The sequence below is a fragment of the Stylophora pistillata genome, chromosome 5, assembly GCF_964205215.1.
Source record: "Stylophora pistillata chromosome 5, jaStyPist1.2, whole genome shotgun sequence".
Lineage (NCBI taxonomy): Eukaryota > Metazoa > Cnidaria > Anthozoa > Scleractinia > Pocilloporidae > Stylophora > Stylophora pistillata.
In genome coordinates this window covers 18367253-18388215 of record NC_142523.1, presented here as the reverse complement: position 1 = coordinate 18388215, position 20963 = coordinate 18367253, and the positions used below count along the sequence as shown (strand labels likewise).

The window sequence follows — 20963 nt, the reverse complement described above, 5'->3', positions numbered from 1 at the left end:
AAACTCAAAGAAGACTTGTTTTTATTTTAGCTTGGTGTAACGATAAACAAATACAAACTTCAATGGAAAACATGAAGGTAGGACTACTGGACACAAACCTGCGCAGGTTCTATGCCGAAGCGAGGAACAAGTCCGGGGAATGCTACAGCAAATCCTCTCTTCTTGGTTTCAGGCACTCTTTTGAGAGATACCTGAATGCACCACCCCTAAGCAGCGGGCTCAAACTGAGTTCAGATCCTCGATTTAAACGATCAAATGAAATGTTAAACGCTCAGATAGTCCGTTTGAAGCGCCAGGGTAAGGAATATGTCACCCACAAGCCAGCCATAGAGAGCGAAGACTTGATGAAGTTGAGAGCCTCGCCAGCCATTACACTGAGTAATCCATTCGCCCTCCTCCGCAATGTATGGTTTCACGTTATTTCATTCTTTTGTCGGAGAGGAAGAGAAGGTCAGAGGCAGCTGAAGAAAACGAGCCGCAAGTTTGAAGTTGATGCGTCGGGAAGAAGATTTGTCACAATGGCGCATGATGAAGCGACAAAAAACCATCCCGGAGGAGTGACTGATGCATCCAGCAACGAAAAATTGGCAAGAATGTATGAAACACCTGAAGAGAACGACAGATACAAAGCTTTGAAGTTTTACATGGCCAAACTCAATCCTCGGTGCGATGCTTTCTTTCAGTATCCGAGAAAGAATTCTAAGTGGAATTATGACGATAAAGTTTGGTTCGACGCCCGACCAATTGGTGGCAACAAACTCGACGGGATGATGAAAAGCATCAGTGAGGAGGCAAAACTCTCCAAAATGTACATCAACCACAGCGTGAGAGCCACCGCAATCACCTTAGGGTCGAATGCTGGTGTAGAGAACCGCCACATAATGGCAATCTCTGGTCACCGTAGCGAACAGAGTCTTTTACAGTACAATACGCAGCCCTCGACATCACAGCTCCGCACCTGCAGCGAAGTCTTTTCGAAAAGCTTGACCTCTGACAGATCCGAATCTCTTGCCACTGTCACCGCCATAAACATACAGAAAGAAGTGCAGGAAAACGGCCTCGTTGTGTCCACTACAACTGAGAAAACCACAACCGGCTTCGGATCTTTCTTTAACAACTGCTGCGTTCAAAATGTCCACATCACTCTTGGATCAAATTTTAGCCACACTTGTTGACATTTACTGTTATACTGTTCTCAGTGTTTACTCAGACCGTTTTGCAATGGTCTATTTTCGGTAATCGATATACGTTTTGAAGCATTTTGACTTATTTTAACTCTTCTCTTGCCCGAAGTGTTCGTTTTCTCAGAGAAACAGAAAATGTGGTGTGTTATAAATTAACCAATTAAACCGCAGAGTTTATTCTCTGTCTTTAGGAGAATTTTATATTTAATCAGGAAATAATTGTTAAATAAAATATCCATTCTTGAGCTTGATTTATTTTTTAGAAATAAAGAATTAAGTATTTAAACTCCAGTAAAATAAAGCTCGAGCCTTAAACAGAAAACTCGACGTAAAACTATTTCCTATTTTGCTTAATATTTCGCTTACCGTGAACAATCAATTCTGATATTGTTGACCGTTTTTCGTGTCAGATTTGATGCAAAATTCCACCAGCTATGTTCTAAAACAATTGGTTCATGCTTTTAGCTGTGCACTATCGAGTTATGGAGCACTTGGGAAGTTTGGAGAGCACTTGAGAAGCTAGAGTTCCCCTCCGCTATCGCCTCGGGCAACTCTTACGCTTCTTTCGTGCCCTCCAAACTTCCCGCATGCTCCATAACTCAATAGAGCACGCTAAAGCATGAACCAATTGTTAATCAAAGATGCTCGAATTTCCTCTGACTTATATTTTTCAGGTCATATTTCCATACATATTATACTCATAAGCATGCAAAGTCTCTATATTTTGTCGGGTCCACTTTTTGATGCAGTTTGAAATGAGCTTAACGAAAACGACCGTTGACAGGATATGTACGGTTAAACTTTTGATAGCCTTGCTAGCTCTTGTAAATACGCATGATGGCATCAGTAAAAGAGCAGGATGATACATACAAGTTGTAGTGAGTAACGTCCAGGTGACTTGTGATCCATCCAATTTCCCTGTTACTTTAGAGCTGAGTAAGTCAAATCATCCGGCACTAAATAAGAAATCCACAGTAAGGAGAGCTGGATAACAAATATTGTTTTTTGTAGCAGATTATATGAAACATTCTATCGACTGGCCCACCATATTGGACGTGGTGAGAGTGAGAGGACTGGACCAAGTGGAGGAGTCACGCAACCTTCACTGAGTTTTGAGTAACGCGAGTTTGTTTACCACGACTTGCGGCAATCACAGGAATTTGCTAACTGTAGAAAAGTTTCATAATGCGACGCCTTACGATTAACAACACCTCTAATTTCAACGTCAAAAAACTCGCACAATGACTGTAGTTGACTGAGTTTTTGCTTTTGCAACACTTTGGCTAATCTTCCCTTAGCAGAGAGTTCGCGAAAGTTAATATCTTCATACAAAAGAGAACTGGAAAACAACCTAACTATTTTTGTAACATGTGTCCTAAACCCTTTTCATAGGAAAAAAATTAAGGAACATTTTTTTTTGGAAGTTGAGAGGACCGCTCCTAGCGAAAGGGGCACTTAAAAAGCCATTTTCTACGTTAATGGGCGTGTATGAGCCCTTTCTGATATTCTGAATTACCTGTAATTGTGGCTATGGTATCACCCTGTCTTTTCATCAAAAAATTCTCTTCTCACTAAGTTTTTTTTGCTTGAAAATACATCTCCTTGCAACCCTCTCACCTCGTGCTTGGGTTTTCCCGCTCAAAATTCATTGTAGGGAAAGAGTCACTAATGATCACAAGTTTGTCTTTTATTTTATGTAGCTGTGGTTATTAACTCAATCAAATCATTTTTACTTAGCGTACTAATTGACATTCTTTTTTTAATTTTTGATGTTCAAAAAACATTGAATCGGTGTCAGTGACGTTGTACACCAATTAATTCGCAGCTTCACATCTGGGGCTACCCACGAGCTTTTGACTGTCGTCCTTTGAACTTTACCAAGGTGGGAAAGGGAATTTGAACCGGAAGGGTAAAGTCTTGATTTATCTTTTAATATGGAGGCACTTGAAGCGAATGGCTCTGAAGATAGGGTCTACAAGGTCTAGGTTTTGAAGCTTGAATAGTCAAATCAATCGCTGGTCAATAAATAGAAAGTCTTGCTCACGGTCGCTGATCTTGCCTTTTGCAACAGATGTGACAATCAAACGAGGGCCTCCATGAGAAGATGGCTTTCACGGCTAACGGTTGAAATTTTTAGCCATTTTATACGGCTAATGCTAAATTTTTTACGGTTAACGTTTTTTACCACTGACGGTTAAAATTTGTCAATTTTTACCGTCCGCCTAACGGCTTATTGTTTTGCCGTTTAACGGCTAACGGTAAACTCCATAGAGACCCACTAAAATCTGGCACTTGGGCGGGGCATTTGAACATAATTTTTGCCCAGGGGGCTGGAACCAATCTTCAAAATTTAAAAATTCCTGAGGAGAGTTGGTTTTGAAGTTTCAATTGATCAACGCAACATATTTTCTTCTAGCATAATAACTTTTGTATCCCTCCGATGCCATCTGCTTGATAATCACCGAAAAAAACCTGCCACAGTGTCTTCATTCACCCACAACCGAGTCCAATTATTTTCAGTTAAAAACAGTCACCAAAGGGGTTTTCAACGGGGTAGGGGTGAGTCCTCCTACACAGTGCTTGTCCCTGCTTTTTAGTGAAACACTCGACCAAGGTAACATGTTTTATATTATCTAATGAAGAAGTGTTAGTTACATATTATTATCAGTGATTTTCGGGGCCGAAAAATCGTAGAAGGGGAAGAAGAAAAAAAATTTTTTATTGAGATTGAAATGATTTCAAGCCTTGCGTGACAAACACTTGAGTATGTTACATCTACAGCAGTATCAGATTGCTTCCCGTCTTCAACCGTCTTTTACCGTTCTGCAAAGAACATTTGACCTACCGGTAGAAAGGATTGAATTGTCACAATGAAGCTCAATTTTACCTAGAACTTTCTTAAAACTTAAATGTGTTCGAATATGCCAAGAAAAACAGACACCCTCTGCTAGCTTATGGAATGGGATATTTTAAACAATTTCGCCATGGGAAATGGATGAGAATTTGAAACGAAAGCAGGCATAAAATCCAATTTGTCGTCGTTAGCTATGCAAGGCTAGCTTACTGTATTGATTTCCTTATCGAACACAGTGCTAACAGCTAAAATGTGCTTGGAATTCCGGAGTTAACCAGAGGGTGCCTAATTAGATTGTCGTTACGTAAATGCCGATGTTGCGATTTTCACAAAGTTCAGCCTGGTTTTTCCTTGAGGAAACGAAAAGCCCCACACTAATTTTTATATCCTCGTAAACAACACTAATTCCACTTGTCATGAGCTCAACCTGAACCGATTCTGAGTTACACTGCATGGAGAAAATGATAATTGAAAATTTGCTACGAAAAGCGATATATGGATTTTGAAATATTGGTGATTTTTAAAAGCGTTCCATGAGTTCCAAATTAAATGAAACGGTCCCGTTTCAGACTTAAACCATACCTCTATCCTTCCTATACAAATCTATAAAAATTGATATGGGCTTGCTTTCTTTTGCGCTTTTCATGAGCAAAGTTCATTCGCCTTTACTCGGGGCACTGATTTCCGCAATTTTACGGCTACCGACGCTCGTTTTAGTTTACGTGAATTTTCTTGGATAAGGAAGCGAGCCTAGAAAAAAAAAACCTTGCCACTTTTCTGTGTTCACTATAGGGTGTCCCTGATAAAAATATGAACGTTTTAATTTTCGACCACATTTTTCGATTTTCACTCGGTCAATTCACGGAGTCGCTCTTAAACAACAAATATTTAAAGACCTGTAAATAAAACATGGTCAGAGGAAGACATCAGTCTATTCTGGGAAAGATAATGTAAGAAAAGTGCTCTTTTAAAAAGTTTCTCTGTGGGCTTCTCCCGTATATATGTGAATATCATTTCAATAGTAGCACCCTATAACTGTTGGAAAGATTCTCCTTATATGATTCTGTGTGACGATACGTTTTCGCGCCCAAACTGGGAAACTGAACCTTCGCGGACGGCACAGCCATAACTGGGAGAAATTAACTCGGTAGAGACCACCTGGCAGGGAGAAAGGGAAACTCGTCACGATTTCTTGGTACACGGAAATCTACTTCGAGCGAGCTTATATGGAAGTCAAGGATGAGACACCATTTGGTTCTACAGTAAACTTTATTCTAAGTCAGGCCAACAACTGACATGACCTTTAGCGTAATCAAGTTGGTAATGGGAAAAACCTTTATGAAGTGGTTACTTAAGAGCGGCCGTCCGTAAATATCGCCCGGAGGTGTGCAATATGAAAAAATCGAAAATCCCCAAACTTTGCCAGAATATACTTGGTCTGGATGAACTATTTCTAGAAAAAATACTTTGAGTTCAATTGCATTTTTATTTTTCGCGAATGGCGGCAAAATCGGTTTTGTAGCTCTCACGGCGGCTTCACGAGGTTTAGACAACCATTATTTGAACGTCGCTTGAAAATAAACAAAACATTAAATGTGACCAAATATTTTCCTAATGAGAAGAACACGTATTTATAAACAGTCTGAAGTGTTCTTTGTTCGATTCCGCTGCAATCTAAATTTTAGGGGAATTTTTGGTTTTTTCCAAGATTTCACTCATTTTGGCGGACAAAAAAATGGCAAAATTGAGAGTGTAAAATCGCACCTTGGTACATGGCATGGGGTTATATCCAGTTAATCCAGCGAAAGAACAAGGTTTCTTCTTCAAATAACTCCAATAAAATTTTTGGGCTACCCAAACTACAAAATTTTAGGACCCCAAACAAAAGTGACTCAGAGGTCAAAACGCGCCATTCCTTGTCACGCAATTGGAGGTGAAAATCAACAATGCGCACGTGGAAAAGATAACAGACCACTTTGGAGCGAAATATCGTTACCAATCTGAATAAAAAGTTAGCTTTGATCAATATTTGTCGTTTCTGCTGCTCAGCTTAACTGAGATTTAAAACTTTGGCGGTTATTTTCGAAACAAAACAAGCCAATATGGTCTACAATGTATAATATAAATTGTAAGAATAATTTAAAAGAAATATACCTAATTTATTACACGACTCGGGCAGTCAGAGGGCCAATAACTAAAATCAACCAATCAAAATGCTCTATTGCCGGTCCAATATTCTCTAAGTATTGGACCGGGCACTGTCCCGAATGGTCCCGAATGATACCGCACTTGCGTCGCTTTGAACTTCAGTCGTATAATAAATCTCTTATTAACCAAGCTTGCTCGGGACCGTACTGGAAGAATATCGGCCCTCAGTCTTTTTTTGTACGGACCTCGCTGCGCTCGGTCCGTACTGTCAAGACCTCGGGCCGATATTCTCCCAGTACGGCCCTCGCGCTTGGTTAATAAGATATATATATTGCTACCTTTTAGTTACTAACTACATGAAAACATCGAATTACTCCACTTGAAAAGTGACAAAACTGACCAAAACGGGACCTAGCCAAGCAAATCATATATTGATGCTGATGCTTATTGGTTTCTTTAACATGAAGTAAGTAGGAGCTTCACTACCACCTACAGTACCCTGGAAAAGATGCTAGTCCCTCACAGAGTACTGATTGTCTGATGTTACCAAACGGCTGCCAGTACCCATTTATACACTCGAGTGAGGAATTACACAATGTGGATTAAGGTTTCTTGTCTATAGTAAGGAAACAAAGCAATGGCAGAGTACAGGCTCAAACCAACAGCCTTTGACTCAAGAGCCCACTACTAGCTCTCTAACCACTAGGACACTGTGCATTTCATCATCAATTCCTTTCCCCCATATAGGGCATGGCCAAGTTACACCCACTGATATAATTAAATATCAGTTTACAAAAGCATTCCACTAACCCGTACTCTTCAAAGCAACCAGAGCTCAATATGGCACACAATGAATGAATCTGCAAAAACAATAAGTTATTTTCATTGAGCATGTAGCCATTATCGACATAGCCACTGCAGCTAGTAAACCTTGTCTGCTTGCCAGATCACCTTTCTAGGCAAGCTAGAACAGACCTACCGAGATCATCAACATGACTTGATGGCCTCGGCATTTGCAGGGTTTTAGCTTAAATGGGAAAACTAACAGTGCAGAAGATTTCTAAAATGTATAGTGTAACTGGAAATTAAAATATTAGGTTAGATAGCATTTAAATTCAACACTCGCTATGATTTGAAGGCCAGCACTCCAAACATTTGAATGCACTGAACCACTGCCTCCTTCTCCAGAATGTAACTGAGCAATTCTCAATATTACGTTAAACATAAAGAATTTATTTGTACTAGAAAATCTGTAAGTATGTTAAAAAACACTGGTTTTATAAAGAACATCACTGTAATAATAAAACTACTCACAAAATTAGGCTGCAAAGGTGGTGCCATTTCCAAAATCAATTCTGAAAACTCCTTTACAGACACCTGACTGTGCAGGAATAACTTTTCAGCAAGGTCCATTAATTTAAAATGGAAGCCCACAGACGGTCTGTCAGGTGAACCTGGCCAGAACTGACTACGTACCAAAGTAATCGCATGGCTTTCACAGTCAGGGACGGCGACTTCCTTCAGGTGCTGGTTACCTATATGCAGAAACAAGAAGCAAAGGATGTACATACGCAAACACATTGAAGATAAAATTGTACATCAGTGAAGATAGTGCAGCACCAACACTGGGAAAAAACATTTCTTTTCAAAACCTCTGACAATTGCAAACGTTTTGAAACCTGTTTAAATTTGCTTTCGAAAGCCAACATTGTGCAAGCTTTGACTTTGTGTCCAACTTACCGAAGGCATCTATTAGTTTGAACCATTTGAGGATTCTTGTAGAACAAGAATGGCCAGATTCAATTGCACCATGATTAGGGAACAATGGAATGAATCTGTTATCCTTTAAAGAAATTGATACAGGACAGTCAGTTGATAGATTTTTCCTTGTTTTCTAGATACATGTAATACTGCGTACGTGTCATCAATGCAAAACTTTGCTAATAGAGATAAAAAAACAGTACGTTTATCCATCAGCTTATTGAAGTTTGACTGCTGTATTTCCATATATTGATTATACCTGCAACTGTAATATATGCAAGCAGTGGTTGATAAATACCTTCCATTGCTCCAGAACGTGGAATTGATTCCTTTCCTCGTGCAGATCATGGGCACAGGTTAAACAAAAAAATTAGCTGTGGTCACACTACAGGCTTTTACCCGGGGAAAATCGTTTTACCTAGGAAAAATTTCCCTGGGTAAATATACCTCCGGTTTCATTTTCCCTAGGTTGAAAGGTCACACTGGAGACCATTGAACTTTGGGAGGTTTAACGTCACAAAGGATTAAATCTCTGAGGGGCACTCAAAGGAATTCCAAACATGCGTTTCGGTTATCGTATCGAAAACTCAAAGAGTTTTCCTGAGAATGTTGACAAAAACTTTCTCGATTTTTATTGGTCGATCTTGGCTTACGACATCCACCGGAGGTACAAAGTAGCGCATTTGGGGCCCCGACAGGGGATACAATTTTTCACATATTTCAGATTTTGGTACCTCGGATAGGATGGCTGGGTCCGAAATTCGATATCCGAAACGCATGTTTGGAATTCCTTTTAGTACCCTTCATGTCCGGATCCATAGAAGAGCTCCAAATCTACGACTTTGCGTTCCATCTTCTCGTAAACCGTTGAATGGAATGATTCAAAACCGAGTCACCGTAACAGCTGTATAATCCTTCTGTGGCCTTTTGAATTTCGGTGGGAAAATAAGACCTAGAAGGTAAAACATTTTTGTCTCGAATACGAGTTGGTGTGCGATCTGGATGCCTAAGCTGCCTGCCTTGTCGCATTGCTTCACCATAGAGAGCGAGCCGAATTAACCACCGAACTTTGAAAGCCCCAAACGGAGCGATTTTGAGGCTTCCTGGCAGAAAAAAACACTTCCACACAAGTAATGAACTATTAATCTTTATTCGGAGCTGATTTTGTTTGAAGACTGACCACTAGGGACAGATTCTAGAGGCAATATATTTGAACTACATTCGTAACGGCTATGTAAATGCCACAGGAACCCATTACCATAGAAACCCGAAACTACAGGTATTTAAGATGGTAAGCCTGTGGTTTCACAACAAGATAATTCCGGATCTGTCACCAGCGCGATCGCCGACGAGCGTCCATTGGTCGGCTACTCTGGGATTTGATTTTTCCCTTTCTCTCCTTTAGGGTAGTTGTCAAGGGAAATCCAAAGGACATTCTTTTGTTTTCAAGTCCCAGACGATAAAACTTTCCCGAGGTAATTTACTTAGGGAAAAATCGGTCACACTTGCAAATTTGAGTTTCCCAAGTGAAACTGTCAACAAGTCAAGTTTCCCTAGGACAAAACCCTGTAGTGTGACCACTGCCTCGGGCCGCAGTACCGACATCGCACAGTCGCCTCTCGTTGTTTACATACGGCACAAATGTATTTCTCCAGGAGAGTTTCTTCCCCCACTGCTGTTGTAAACAGTTTATCCCGTATTTTCTCCCAGTTAGCTACGGAGCTGTAGTTTCTTCGATGAGCTTCAGAATGTTGAGCCTCATCAGGTGAAAATATGGGAATGTCGGGGTCATCGACAGCTTCAAGAAGAGGAAAGCTTCCTTGGATCGGCTGAGAACCAGCTGTGTTTGAGCTGACCGTTAACGGACTATGAATAACAGTCTTCTCAGTTCTTCCGAGGACAATCGTTTTCACAGAAACAGGTTTGAACTTCTTCATAACTCACGAAATTAAACAGCGTGGTGAACTTTGAAATGACCGTCAAAGTAAATGGCGAAACTCTGCGGTTAACCGCATCAGACGGCTCAGACGGTCATTTCACTCGGGTACTACCCAAATTCTCAATTGAGAAATACAGGGTGTTACGCTATGAGAGAATGTGACACGGGTGTAACTGAACCCTAATTTGGATACTTATGTGAATACTGATTTTAATCTTCCTAATCAGCGCATCCAAAGCCAATACTTTTCGCCACACAGCTTTAAACTGTTCAAGGAAAAAAATTTCTGAAAACTCGGTTAAGTCTAGTTTTTCCATCTTCCAAAACAATATTGTGAGTATCAACCGCAGTTTAGAAAATTTTGAATTGTTATTAGATGAACTGGATTTCCACTTTGACGTTATTGGTATCTCAGAAACAAAAATGACAAATTCTTGTGTAAACAACGCCCATCCGAGCATTCCAGGTTATGTCTTTGAGCACGTGCCAACACCTCTGGCCTCTGGAGGCGCTGGCCTTTTTATTGATCAACAACACTGTTTTTGAAAACACTTCAAATGAGGCATTCCAAGCCCTCTGGGTTGAAATCTATTTTGTCAACCATAAAAATATTGTTTGTGGAATAATTTATCGCTAGCACAATTCGCCCGAATACTTCTTAACGTACCGTATTTATTCGTCTATAAGCCGATCTCGGCTACAGGCCGAGACCCTAAACTTCGGTCTGTTTCAATCGAGAAGGTTCTTAAAACATGTAAATTGAAAATACTCGGTTATAAGCCGAGACCATGTCCAGAGAATTCCATTCTCGAACAAACTGAAATGAACGCAAAAGTTTCGAAACAGAATAGAGTTTCAATGCAGTATTGCCGTCGAAAACACATTCCGAGATAACAAGAAAGTCAGTGAGTCGCTAGAGGAAAGATCAAGAGAACCTCTTTCATTGAGAGCTCGAGATGTCAGCGAAACGCACAACAATGGGCGTTTCCTCAGAAATATTTGCGGCTGGATGAGAGATCACTTGATTGGTTTAGAGAGCAGAGAAGCCAAGATAAGTTTTCTTTTTACGCAAATTTCAACACCTTAACATGTGACGATCGACGAGTTTGTTTACCAATCGTGGGAATGGGCAATTCTGATAGGTCAGTTTCGAAAATTTTAAAACACTTTCGCAAGCTCTATACACTCGTTCAAAACCTGCAGAATCTCAGATACTCTAGACGGCATGGAAGATGAAACAATCTACTCGAAATAAAAGGCAGAACTAGTAGATGAGGAGGAGATGGACGACGAATTCCACGCCGACACTGAGGACGAACAGTAAGCCGTATTTACTACGCGCCGAAAACAACAAACCGCTCCGTTGGAAGTAACCACATATTTAGAGTCAATGACCAACTTCAACTTTATTTTGTTATTTACTTCTGCATGCAATATCTCGGCTTATATACGAATATATCCATGTTTCCTTTGAATTTGCTGTTTCGAAAAAAATATGTTTGGAAAAACACTCGGCTATAAGCCGAGAACCCTTCTCTAGCTCAAATTTTCGAGATTTTGGCAAAGTTTAGTGAAAAAATCGCTCGGCTTATAGATGAATAAATACGGCAATAGAGAGCGAAGGAACGAAATGAGCCAATGCAACGCGCCTTGTCAGTGATCTGGAAATTTTATAAAGACAAGATATTGAAGAATGCTGCCAAATTATTTACCAGAATACATCTGTAAGACGGTGGCCAAGCATCACCCTTTTCGTTATCGTGCCTCCTTGGAAAGAACCCGATAATTTTCTTCTTTCTTTCCACAGAACATCGAGCACATTTGTGCACGCGTCTCACAATGATAAGGATAAGAAAGAAGAGAAAGTCAGGAGGTGATTACAAGGAGAAATCGCCAGCAGGTATCGTAAACACTTCGATCAGAGGAAGGTAAAAGAAGATTACTTGCATTTCCATGAATATGTACTGTTCTTTTCCCACTGTAGAGAAGGAATAATCTGTCCCAGGCTTGATTCGTCGCGTGGTACTAAATCTCATTCTTAAGCCATCTTATTCTATGAAAGCCTCCGCCCTTAACTGGGTTCGGGGCCCGACACATTAAGATTATTATTCGGATGGCCTTCTATTTAGAAACAACCAATCAAAACATGGCCTTCGAGAGCTATTTAGCGCTTCGAAATTGACTGATAAATCTGAATTGCAACATGACCAAACTGCAACGACCTCTGAGTCTGCCGTGGCACTAACAATATTACACACTTTAGGACTGGTCGCAGGAGAAACTGTTCCTGTTATTTAGCGAGAATCTCAATGTTTCTTCGGGCTCCCCCTCCGTCCATTGTTGGAAGTCACGTGACCTTGGAATAAACAATGCGAGCGCGCCCTGTTGGGGAAAAAGTTCCTGCTATATGATAATTATAGTTATTGACCTTTATATGTATCGGACAGATTATTAGAATCATGTCTTCGAAGAGAAAGAGGATCAGAGTTTCAAGGAATAAAAACACAAGTCAAGAATCCCGAAAAGTAAGCGAGGAATAAAAACAACATGAATTCTTAAGTCACGACATAGCATCAGTTCTGGGCAACTGGAGAAGCAATGGCTTCGCCCCAGAGAAGAGTGCCAGCTGTTTTGCACTTGCACTGGAGGAGATTCACCGCCGTTTGCTTTCTCAGGAGTTTGATTCAGTTTGTGACCTGCGAGGCATTTTATAAGATGTGCTAGAAGCAAAAAAAATCTGTTCTATATAGTTAAGGGACTGAACTTGCTTCGAGGACCTATTTGTTGAAATTAGTCAGCCTTAGCGAGTAGATCCAAGGCAATAGATAACAAATTAACTTTTGAATGTTTTTCCCTTTCAATAACTTAAAATTAGCCTGAATTAAGATCTCCATAACTGATAACATTATTACTAGCGCAACTGAAAAGGAAGATTCATTGTGGTGGCCTGTTTATAAAGGAAAACTAAAGAAAAGGGAGCAGTAATAATTGTTATAACACATCCATTTAGGACGGTCGCGGACTGATCATAATAGCTGGTTTTACTTAATCAAGAGGTCACTTGAAGCTTCCGCACTGGGTTAGTGGACTTGATGTTTTGCTATTTTGTGACTTTGACTCACATGATCTTCACTTGAAATTTCGGTATAAGGTTATCAAGCTAATGAGATCCCGAAAGAATCACGAAATGTTTAAGACTGAGGTGATCAGAAAAAAGACAGACAAAAGAATTTAATCAACCATGGAGAACAAATTAAGGGATTTAACTCAATCTTTTCAATTAAGTATATTTATAACTGTCAAATTCATCTAAACTACAACTGTGTGGTAAAATTTCAGGATCCCATGTTATCGTTTTCATTTTCATGTGGGAAAAATTATGAGGGATTCATACTGTTCCCACTACTCTACGCAGAATTAAAGCTGTGTTTTTGCGATGCGTACCGGTTTGAATCCCAGAAGCTCTATGGGAATCACAAAGAGATATTTCTTTTAGACCCTACATGTAGCGTGTAATAAATTCTCTTCACTATTTCTTGCGAGATTGATAATGTAAATTGGCCAACATAGAGGGTTTCTAAGCTGACTTTTCGAGCGTTAGCCCTTCGTCAGAACGAATGACAAAGGACTAGCGCTGGACGAAAGGCTAACGCTTGAAACGTTCGCTTAGAAACTCTTTACGGTGGCCAATTTACATCATCAACTCGTTGATAGCACCAAGTTATCTTATTAAAATCCCCGATCGACGCAGCACCACAGTATCTATGGAACTTACCCCCTTTATCTATTTTCTGCGAGGTTAGAGCGCAAGGGGCTCAAGCTGTCCAGGAGAGGATAACACTACAATCATTCTTTTATAAAGCTTTGTGTAGGAATTTACGCTCCGCTCTAAATGTAATGACCGAGACGTTTCAGTGAGTCATTTATGACATGTACCGCTGGTAACATGTTTCGCAGTCGCGATATAAGAACACATGGTCTATTTTTCGGAGTTTTAGCTTTCGCTATGATTGTTGCACGAGATTTCCTTTTGTATTAGCGGCACAAGGCACGAAAAAAAGTGTAAGTATCGATCGGTTTATATTAAGCTTTCCTTTTATTTGTCGTTCGGTTGTTACTTCGTTTTGTTTAGCGGACTTATATGTTCAATTTCAGTGAATCGTTGTTCATGTAATAAAAGAAGTTTGCAGTTCAACGCATCTCAGGTTTACCTTACAAGCCGCCTTCTAGTAGTGAACATCGGGTTCCTACACTGTAACTCAGATAAAGCAAATAATCCTCTCATGAATAACTTGGGCCCCTTGTGGTTAGGGGGAACAGGGTACGCCGTAAGCGAGAATACTAGGCGCATGAAATCTGTTAATCTCAATGACGCAGCTGCACAAGCACAGAAAATGGAAGACATGGAAGATGGCAAATTAGCTTCACGCCCTGTAATTAAATTGAAGGATGTCATATTAGAATGCTGCTTTACCACCCAGTTTAAGAGGCTCGTGGTAGCGGCTGTTTCTTTTTCTACACCACGATTGGTAGTAATGTTTAATTTGACGTTGATATTGTAGCAAAAAACAAATCGACAGTAGTTCAGCTAGTCTTTACTCTCACTCTTATGATGTTGCGCCTCGTGAGTCCACAAAATTTGGAATACTGTGATGACTGATATCAATAAGAATACAGACCATGCTAAGCCACTGATATCAATAAGACTACAGACCATGCTAAGCCACTGATATCAATAAGACTACAGACCATGCTAAACCACTGATATCAATAAGACTACAGACCATGCTAAGCCACTGATATCAATAAGACTACAGACCATGCTAAGCCACTGATATCAATAAGACTACAGACCATGCTAAGCCACTGATATCAATAAGACTACAGACCATGCTAAGCCACTGATATCAATAAGACTACAGACCATGCTAAGCCACTGATATCAATAAGACTACAGACCATGCTAAACCACTGATATCAATAAGACTACAGACCATGCTAAGCCACTGATATCAATAAGACTACAGACCATGCTAAGCCACTGATATCAATAAGACTACAGACCATGCTAAGCCACTGATATCAATAAGACTACAGACCATGCTAAACCACTGATATCAATAAGACTACAGACCATGCTAAACCACTGATATCAATAAGACTACAGACCATGCTAAGCCACTGATATCAATAAGACTACAGACCATGCTAAGCCACTGATATCAATAAGAATACAGACCATGCTAAACCACTGATATCAATAAGAATACAGACCATGCTAAACCACTGATATCAATAAGACTACAGACCATGCTAAGCCACTGATATCAATAAGACTACAGACCATGCTAAACCACTGTCGATTTGATACTTCGGACATCTCCTGTCCATCACAAGCATTGATGGTTAGATCCCTCAAACCCGTTCTGTTTATAAAGACTTAAGCCATCAGAACCCTTTCGATCTTTTCTTTTGCTTAAGTCCTCTTTGTAATTGGATTTTCAAATCTCAGTATGTTGTGTTAAATCTTGTGAAGTGTAAGTAGGGTGAGGGCGAATTTGAATGGATGTTTTTTAGAAAATTTCAGGATGAAGTTGTTTATCTTGTTTATATAGTTGACAAATAATAATGAAGAAGCAAAAGGGTTAAAGAACGCCAAATATACCAAAAGTACTTTAGATATTTTTCAACTCTATGATTTCCATGCGATTTCCGTCCGCGATATTGGACGAGTTCTTTCCTTGCGCTTTATAGACCGGAGTGAGATAAACTCGATTTCTTAAATTCTCAAATAAAAGGATAAGGCGAACATCCAGCCATCTTGACCGAATGAACTTGTTCAAGAATGGATTTATTATATAAAAAAAATTTCGCTTAAATAAGAATCTTGTATATTTCCCTTAAATAAGAAACTTGTATATTTTCGAGTGCTTTGTGGTTCAATTTTTTTTATTTTCCGGTTTTTGTGAAACAATAAACAAATGAACTTAATTAATGTTTTTCTCTGTGTTTACTGTCTTCTTCCGCTGCATTTGTTACTATCTAAAAATTACAAACCTCGTAAGGCTACCCTGCGCAATTTTTTCCTATAATAGGCAAGATGAGCCCTTCCTACCCTCTCGGGTAGCGAATCAGAATAGATGATTAGTTTCCTCTTGCCCACGGGCGCTGTCAGCCATGTAATAAGAGAGTACACCGCCAATATTCTCCGATATTGGCTTCTTAAAATCGCATTTAGTGATCAAATTGTATCACGATCCATCCTTTGCGAGGATAAATAAAACTAAACAAATCATTGATTGCTTGATAATAATACCAAGTATTTCTTTCTGCTAGACATTTCAACAGTACTTCGAGTATAAAGTTTTGTCGCGGGTATTTGAAATATTTCGTGGCATTCAATGGTGAAAATGGAATATTCTGGAAACAAGTGACTCACCAGTGAGTCACTGTATTTTAAGTGTGGGTTTCTAACCAGGAATAATTGTGTCACTTTCTCGCTTCTCCCCAGTAGTTGACAATTCAAAATCCAATATCAAATAAAACGGACTTGTAATGCATCCTCAACGTATAATTATTATTCATAACGCACTTTTCTTTAAATAGCTTTGAAAGTAGAGAAGTCAAGTTGAAAGGCCTTTGAAAACAGTTTTTCCTTAAAGCTGAAATTTGTTTTAGAATAGACACTGTTTGGGTAAATTCATCGTAATCCTGTTCGACTATGCGAACTGATCTTAAACGTATTTGACAAAGTCGTTTATTTATGGTATACAAACTGTTGGAATGAGGCCTTAAACAGCTGTAAAAGTAAAATCCTTTAAATATCCAAGCTTTCGCCGATCAACGGCATCACGAGGAATGATGTCGTTGATTGGCGAAAGCTTGGATTTTTAAAAAATTTTACTTTTTGTAGTAGTTTAAGGCCTCATTCGAACAGTTTGTATACTTCCGAAGGACAACAGGAACATATTATCGTTTATTTATCTTATTATCATCTTCAGGTGCAGTAAACATTCATTCATTCTAGGAATAAAGTATTAGGTCGCAACTCAGTCAGAAAAAGGTCAGCATTAGTGGTTTTCAATATCATTGGTGTTTATTCAGTATTGTGAACATGTATGTAACAAAATGTGTTTTCTAAAGCCCTCCTGAGAAGTAAATTTTACCTTTACATTGTCCTTTCCTTTATCTTTCCAGTAAACAAATCACTCTCAGCTCCGCGAATTCCTACATTCTTATCTAATTATATTGATGTGGCAGTACTTACCCAACTGCGTTTAATATTTTAATATTTTATCACCAACATTGTCTATTACACAACCCGCACTTTTCGAACCTTCTGGATAATCCTGTTCGCGCGGTTGAATGGAAGCCTTCCATTTCAGATTAAGTACTTTGAATACAGCTTTTCTAATACGTTTGTTCCTCCAACAATAAATTGCAGGGTTAAAAGAGGAATTGATGAACACCAACGTATCAGACCAAAGATAGACAGTTTTCAACTCGACAGTGTATCCAAGTATAGTGTAGGTTATCATTACTATTAAGGTGGGCAAGTAACATGCGAAGAAGATTAAAGTCAGCCAAGCTACATTTTTTGCGTGTCCCGCCTCACGAGCTTGCCTTCGCCAACATTTTATTTCACTTGGGTGGCTCACCGCAATTTGCTTTCTATGGCGTTGAACAACAAAACATCGCACAATTGTCTATTGTGGGGGGGGGGGGGGGGGGGTGACAGGGGGACAGGGGGGTCGGAGTCTCCCGCTTCCCGTGCCACGCTCTCCCGCCTCCCGTACTTGTGTGCCCTTTGCCTCCCGACTCCCGCCCTCCATTGTATTGCTCCCGTCTTCAGGTTAATAAAGAGGATCAGAAACCCGGGTTTAACTTTCAAGCAGAGCTAAAAGTTAATATTCTTGTTCATTTCGGCTGGCCTTTGTTTTGGCTGGGGATCATTAGTTCCTGATGAAAGCTACTACTGGTCAGTTTTCTTACTAAACTAAGTTTCACTAACCGGGTTATCACTGTTTGATCGTCGCTTCTGACATCTCGTCATAGAGACGAAAGTCTCAGCTCACTATGTGATGTAATAGCTGTTGCCAATTCAAAATCAAATGAAAAAATCAAGAGGTAAACGTAACGTTTAGAGTTTGCTTCTTCTGTATTCGTGCTTGCTTTCCCTTTTTCATGTAAGTAGGACTAAGTATTCGTAGTTAGTACATCAATTGTTGAACCGTTTGCATTTTGAGCGTTCAGTTTAATTGCCAGTGAAGCATGATTGAACAGTCTTGTTCGACCGATTATCGGATTTGTTCAATGGGTTGAAATCGTCTCTTAACATTTACGGTTAGAAAAAGTCTTCCACGCGCCGGGGAGGCCACACTGACCTCTTCCTACTCCAAATTTTGGTTAGAGCGTCTTCTTCCTCCGATTCAAGATAACATTCTTGATTTTCTTCGGTTTCATTTGTTTCATATTCCCCTCGGCAGTCTGAAAAGATATGGCAAAATCTTTCTTAAGTTAGCTCTAAACGACCGTTGAATACGGTATCGAATATTCACCAATTTCACAAATAACGTCGCTTTTCTTGCATTTTGCTTCGTCGGTAGATGTTTCGAAGACAAAACAGCTTTCATCTATTATGACACATGCAGTACCAAAGAAATCATTTGCGTCTATCGCACGTGAAATGAAGATGGAGAAAAAGTTGGATTTGCATTTGATTGCGTAAATTCCAGTATGTGATGACTGATACGTCTTGTGATCATACCCAGGCAAGGGTACGGGTCTACATCGCTTCAATAATTAGTACCTGATGGATGCACTGGTGTATCTGCCACCTTTTCAGAACTCACAGCCTTAAAAAAGCTCCTGTATTGGTGTAAGAGCTTGTTCCTCGGTGCTGTCATGTGTATCCTCTGAAGTGTACATATAGAAGGGGAGAGTGCCAGCTTTGTCTTTCGTGAAAGACTTTCGCACGGACTGTTGCCTGACCCCTCGTCCAAATTCATTTCTCTAATCGTTAAGGCGTTTGATGTCCTCTTTATTCAGGAACGTAGTTGGCTCTCGTGGCACCGGAAGTAAGTCTTCGCACTTGATTGAAAACTGTGATGGTAGCTCATAGTGTTGTTTCTCCCGAGTGAAGCAAATATAACCAGGACAATCAATTCTCTTTAAGGTCTCATCTGCTACCTCAACGAAATTCATCGCACAATCCAGCACAGTCGGTGTGTCTGTCACCTGTCGCATTTCACTACTGAAATACTCGTTAACGAGTGTAAGTAATGTTCTTACATCAACAACTTCGAGCAGATGAGGACATTCTTTACTTAATCGCGTTCGGAGGCGGTGGAGGGAGTTCTTGATGAAAGTTACTGAGGCGACTGTCTTCTCAGCTGGGGTTCCCTTAGGCCCTTGCATCGTCCCAGAAACTTTAAACTTGGCCTTGGCATTTTTAAGTATCTGCATCAGGGTTTTTTCCGCTTTCTCGATGCATTGCTCAGCTTTTAAGAGAGATGGCAACTCAGCATGACCTAAAATATCAGAATGAATATGGAACGCACGATAAATGTCTTCCATTACTCTGACATACTTTATCAAAGCCGATATCTTTGTAATAAGCCTGACCCTTTTGCTGCCTGCGTCAACGAAAAATGTTGTTCCGTTCTCAGAAATTATCCCTGTTGGGTGTTACACTCTTGCTACATCCGTGAACTCGTCCTCTGCTCCACTCGTGCCATTACCAATGATTGTGTTCACTTTCTCGACCTCTTTCTTGCCATCTAAGTCAAATCCTTCAAGAGAAAACCGTGTCAACGTGTGTGATGTAGTATTTGTGAAAATGACTGAATGACACTTCAAACTCACACCACGAATTTGCCGCACAAGGAGCTTCCGTTTCGTAAGGGCTGTTGTGTTGTACCATCTTCTAGGTTTAGAACGACCAGACCCCCAAATGTACCGGAATCAGCAAGCAACGGCTTCTGCTGGCCCTAAATGACACACAGTCCAGTCGGATTAACGTTCTCCTTTAGGTTCAAGACCGTTCGCACATTGCACTCTAGCTTTAAGTCAGCCTTCTCTACTCTTACTTCTACCAGTTTCTTGTTGCCAGTGTCAGCAATGAAAAGAATTTCATCAGCACAGCTGGTCATTGCCACGGGTGTTTTCAAGCATGGTTCCAGATCCAGCTTTGTTCCCCAGCTGGTCACACTTTTCTTGTTACTCTGTAGAAAAACAGTTATGAAAGATTTCAACTCTTCTCTACCATGATGTTGGCCATGCATATGTTCGTAATCAACGTGTAGTTTATGTCTGGTGACAAATGCTTCCACCTCTGCCTTTTTCATTGCCCCAACCTTAACTAGCAACTTGGAATGCAGGTCTAGGCAGTAAACATTTCCCATTCTCTCGGAAACAATGACAGTTCCGTGAACCATTGCCACTGCTATAGGATTGGTGTAACCAGTTGCTACTACTTTCACTGACGCTGGGTAATGAAGACGAACTTCAGAAAGCATTCCTTTCTGGCTATCAACAACATACAATTTACTCATGTCTTCTGTGTCTTTCACCAGGTCGACAGGAAGTTTGAAGGTGTTTGTTTCGTTGTCAGCAGTGTGTCGATGTTTTTCTGGTACAAGTGTGTAAACAATATCATCGCATCAGTTTTGGACAGATTCCAATACTGAAAGACATCTTCACTGAAGATTTCTGCAACTGAATCGGTGGACATCTTATCCCGGTCTCTAACAGACTCTTGTCTCAGTTTTTTCCCGGTCTCTGACTTGTAGTCTTGGCGAAGAGTACGCAGCATTGCTAAGTTTACAAGATAGTCATCGATAAAAAGCCACCAGTTAGCCAGGCTTCCCTTCAGACATTTTCCAACATGAACTGCATCTGGAGTTCCCTTAGTAAGGCGTAGGTTTAATTGTCTAGGCTCATCTTTGTCTTCCTTCCTTGACTGCACAATTTCTAAAGCTGTTTTGTTTTCTTTGCTCACAGTCTGATGAGTAACTAGTTATTACAAACTTAACGCACTTTTTGCCTTTAGACCAGCATTTGTCACAAGGGCGGAGTG

The 20963-nt window shown here is 40.1% G+C and overlaps 1 protein-coding gene and 2 long non-coding RNA genes across 3 annotated transcripts; 2 read left to right on the top strand and 1 right to left on the bottom strand.

The window, feature by feature from the left end:
- Positions 1-130: 130 nt before the first annotated feature.
- On the top strand, positions 131-1403 carry LOC148730638 (uncharacterized). Its single transcript, XM_088761467.1, has one exon. The coding sequence runs from the start codon at positions 261-263 to the stop codon at positions 1173-1175; it is 915 nt and encodes a 304-aa protein (XP_088617593.1). The 5' UTR covers positions 131-260; the 3' UTR covers positions 1176-1403.
- A 2481-nt stretch (positions 1404-3884) lies between these two features.
- On the bottom strand, positions 3885-13752 carry LOC111331018 (uncharacterized). Its single transcript, XR_016002075.1, has 5 exons — positions 13662-13752; positions 7927-12268; positions 7501-7721; positions 6997-7046; positions 3885-4025 (listed from the first exon to the last, which is right to left on the bottom strand). It is a non-coding gene; the product is annotated as an uncharacterized LOC111331018 (long non-coding RNA).
- A 101-nt stretch (positions 13753-13853) lies between these two features.
- LOC148730637 (uncharacterized) lies at positions 13854-15881 on the top strand. Its single transcript, XR_016002173.1, has 2 exons — positions 13854-13948; positions 14042-15881. It is a non-coding gene; the product is annotated as an uncharacterized LOC148730637 (long non-coding RNA).
- The last annotated feature ends 5082 nt before the right edge of the window (positions 15882-20963 follow it).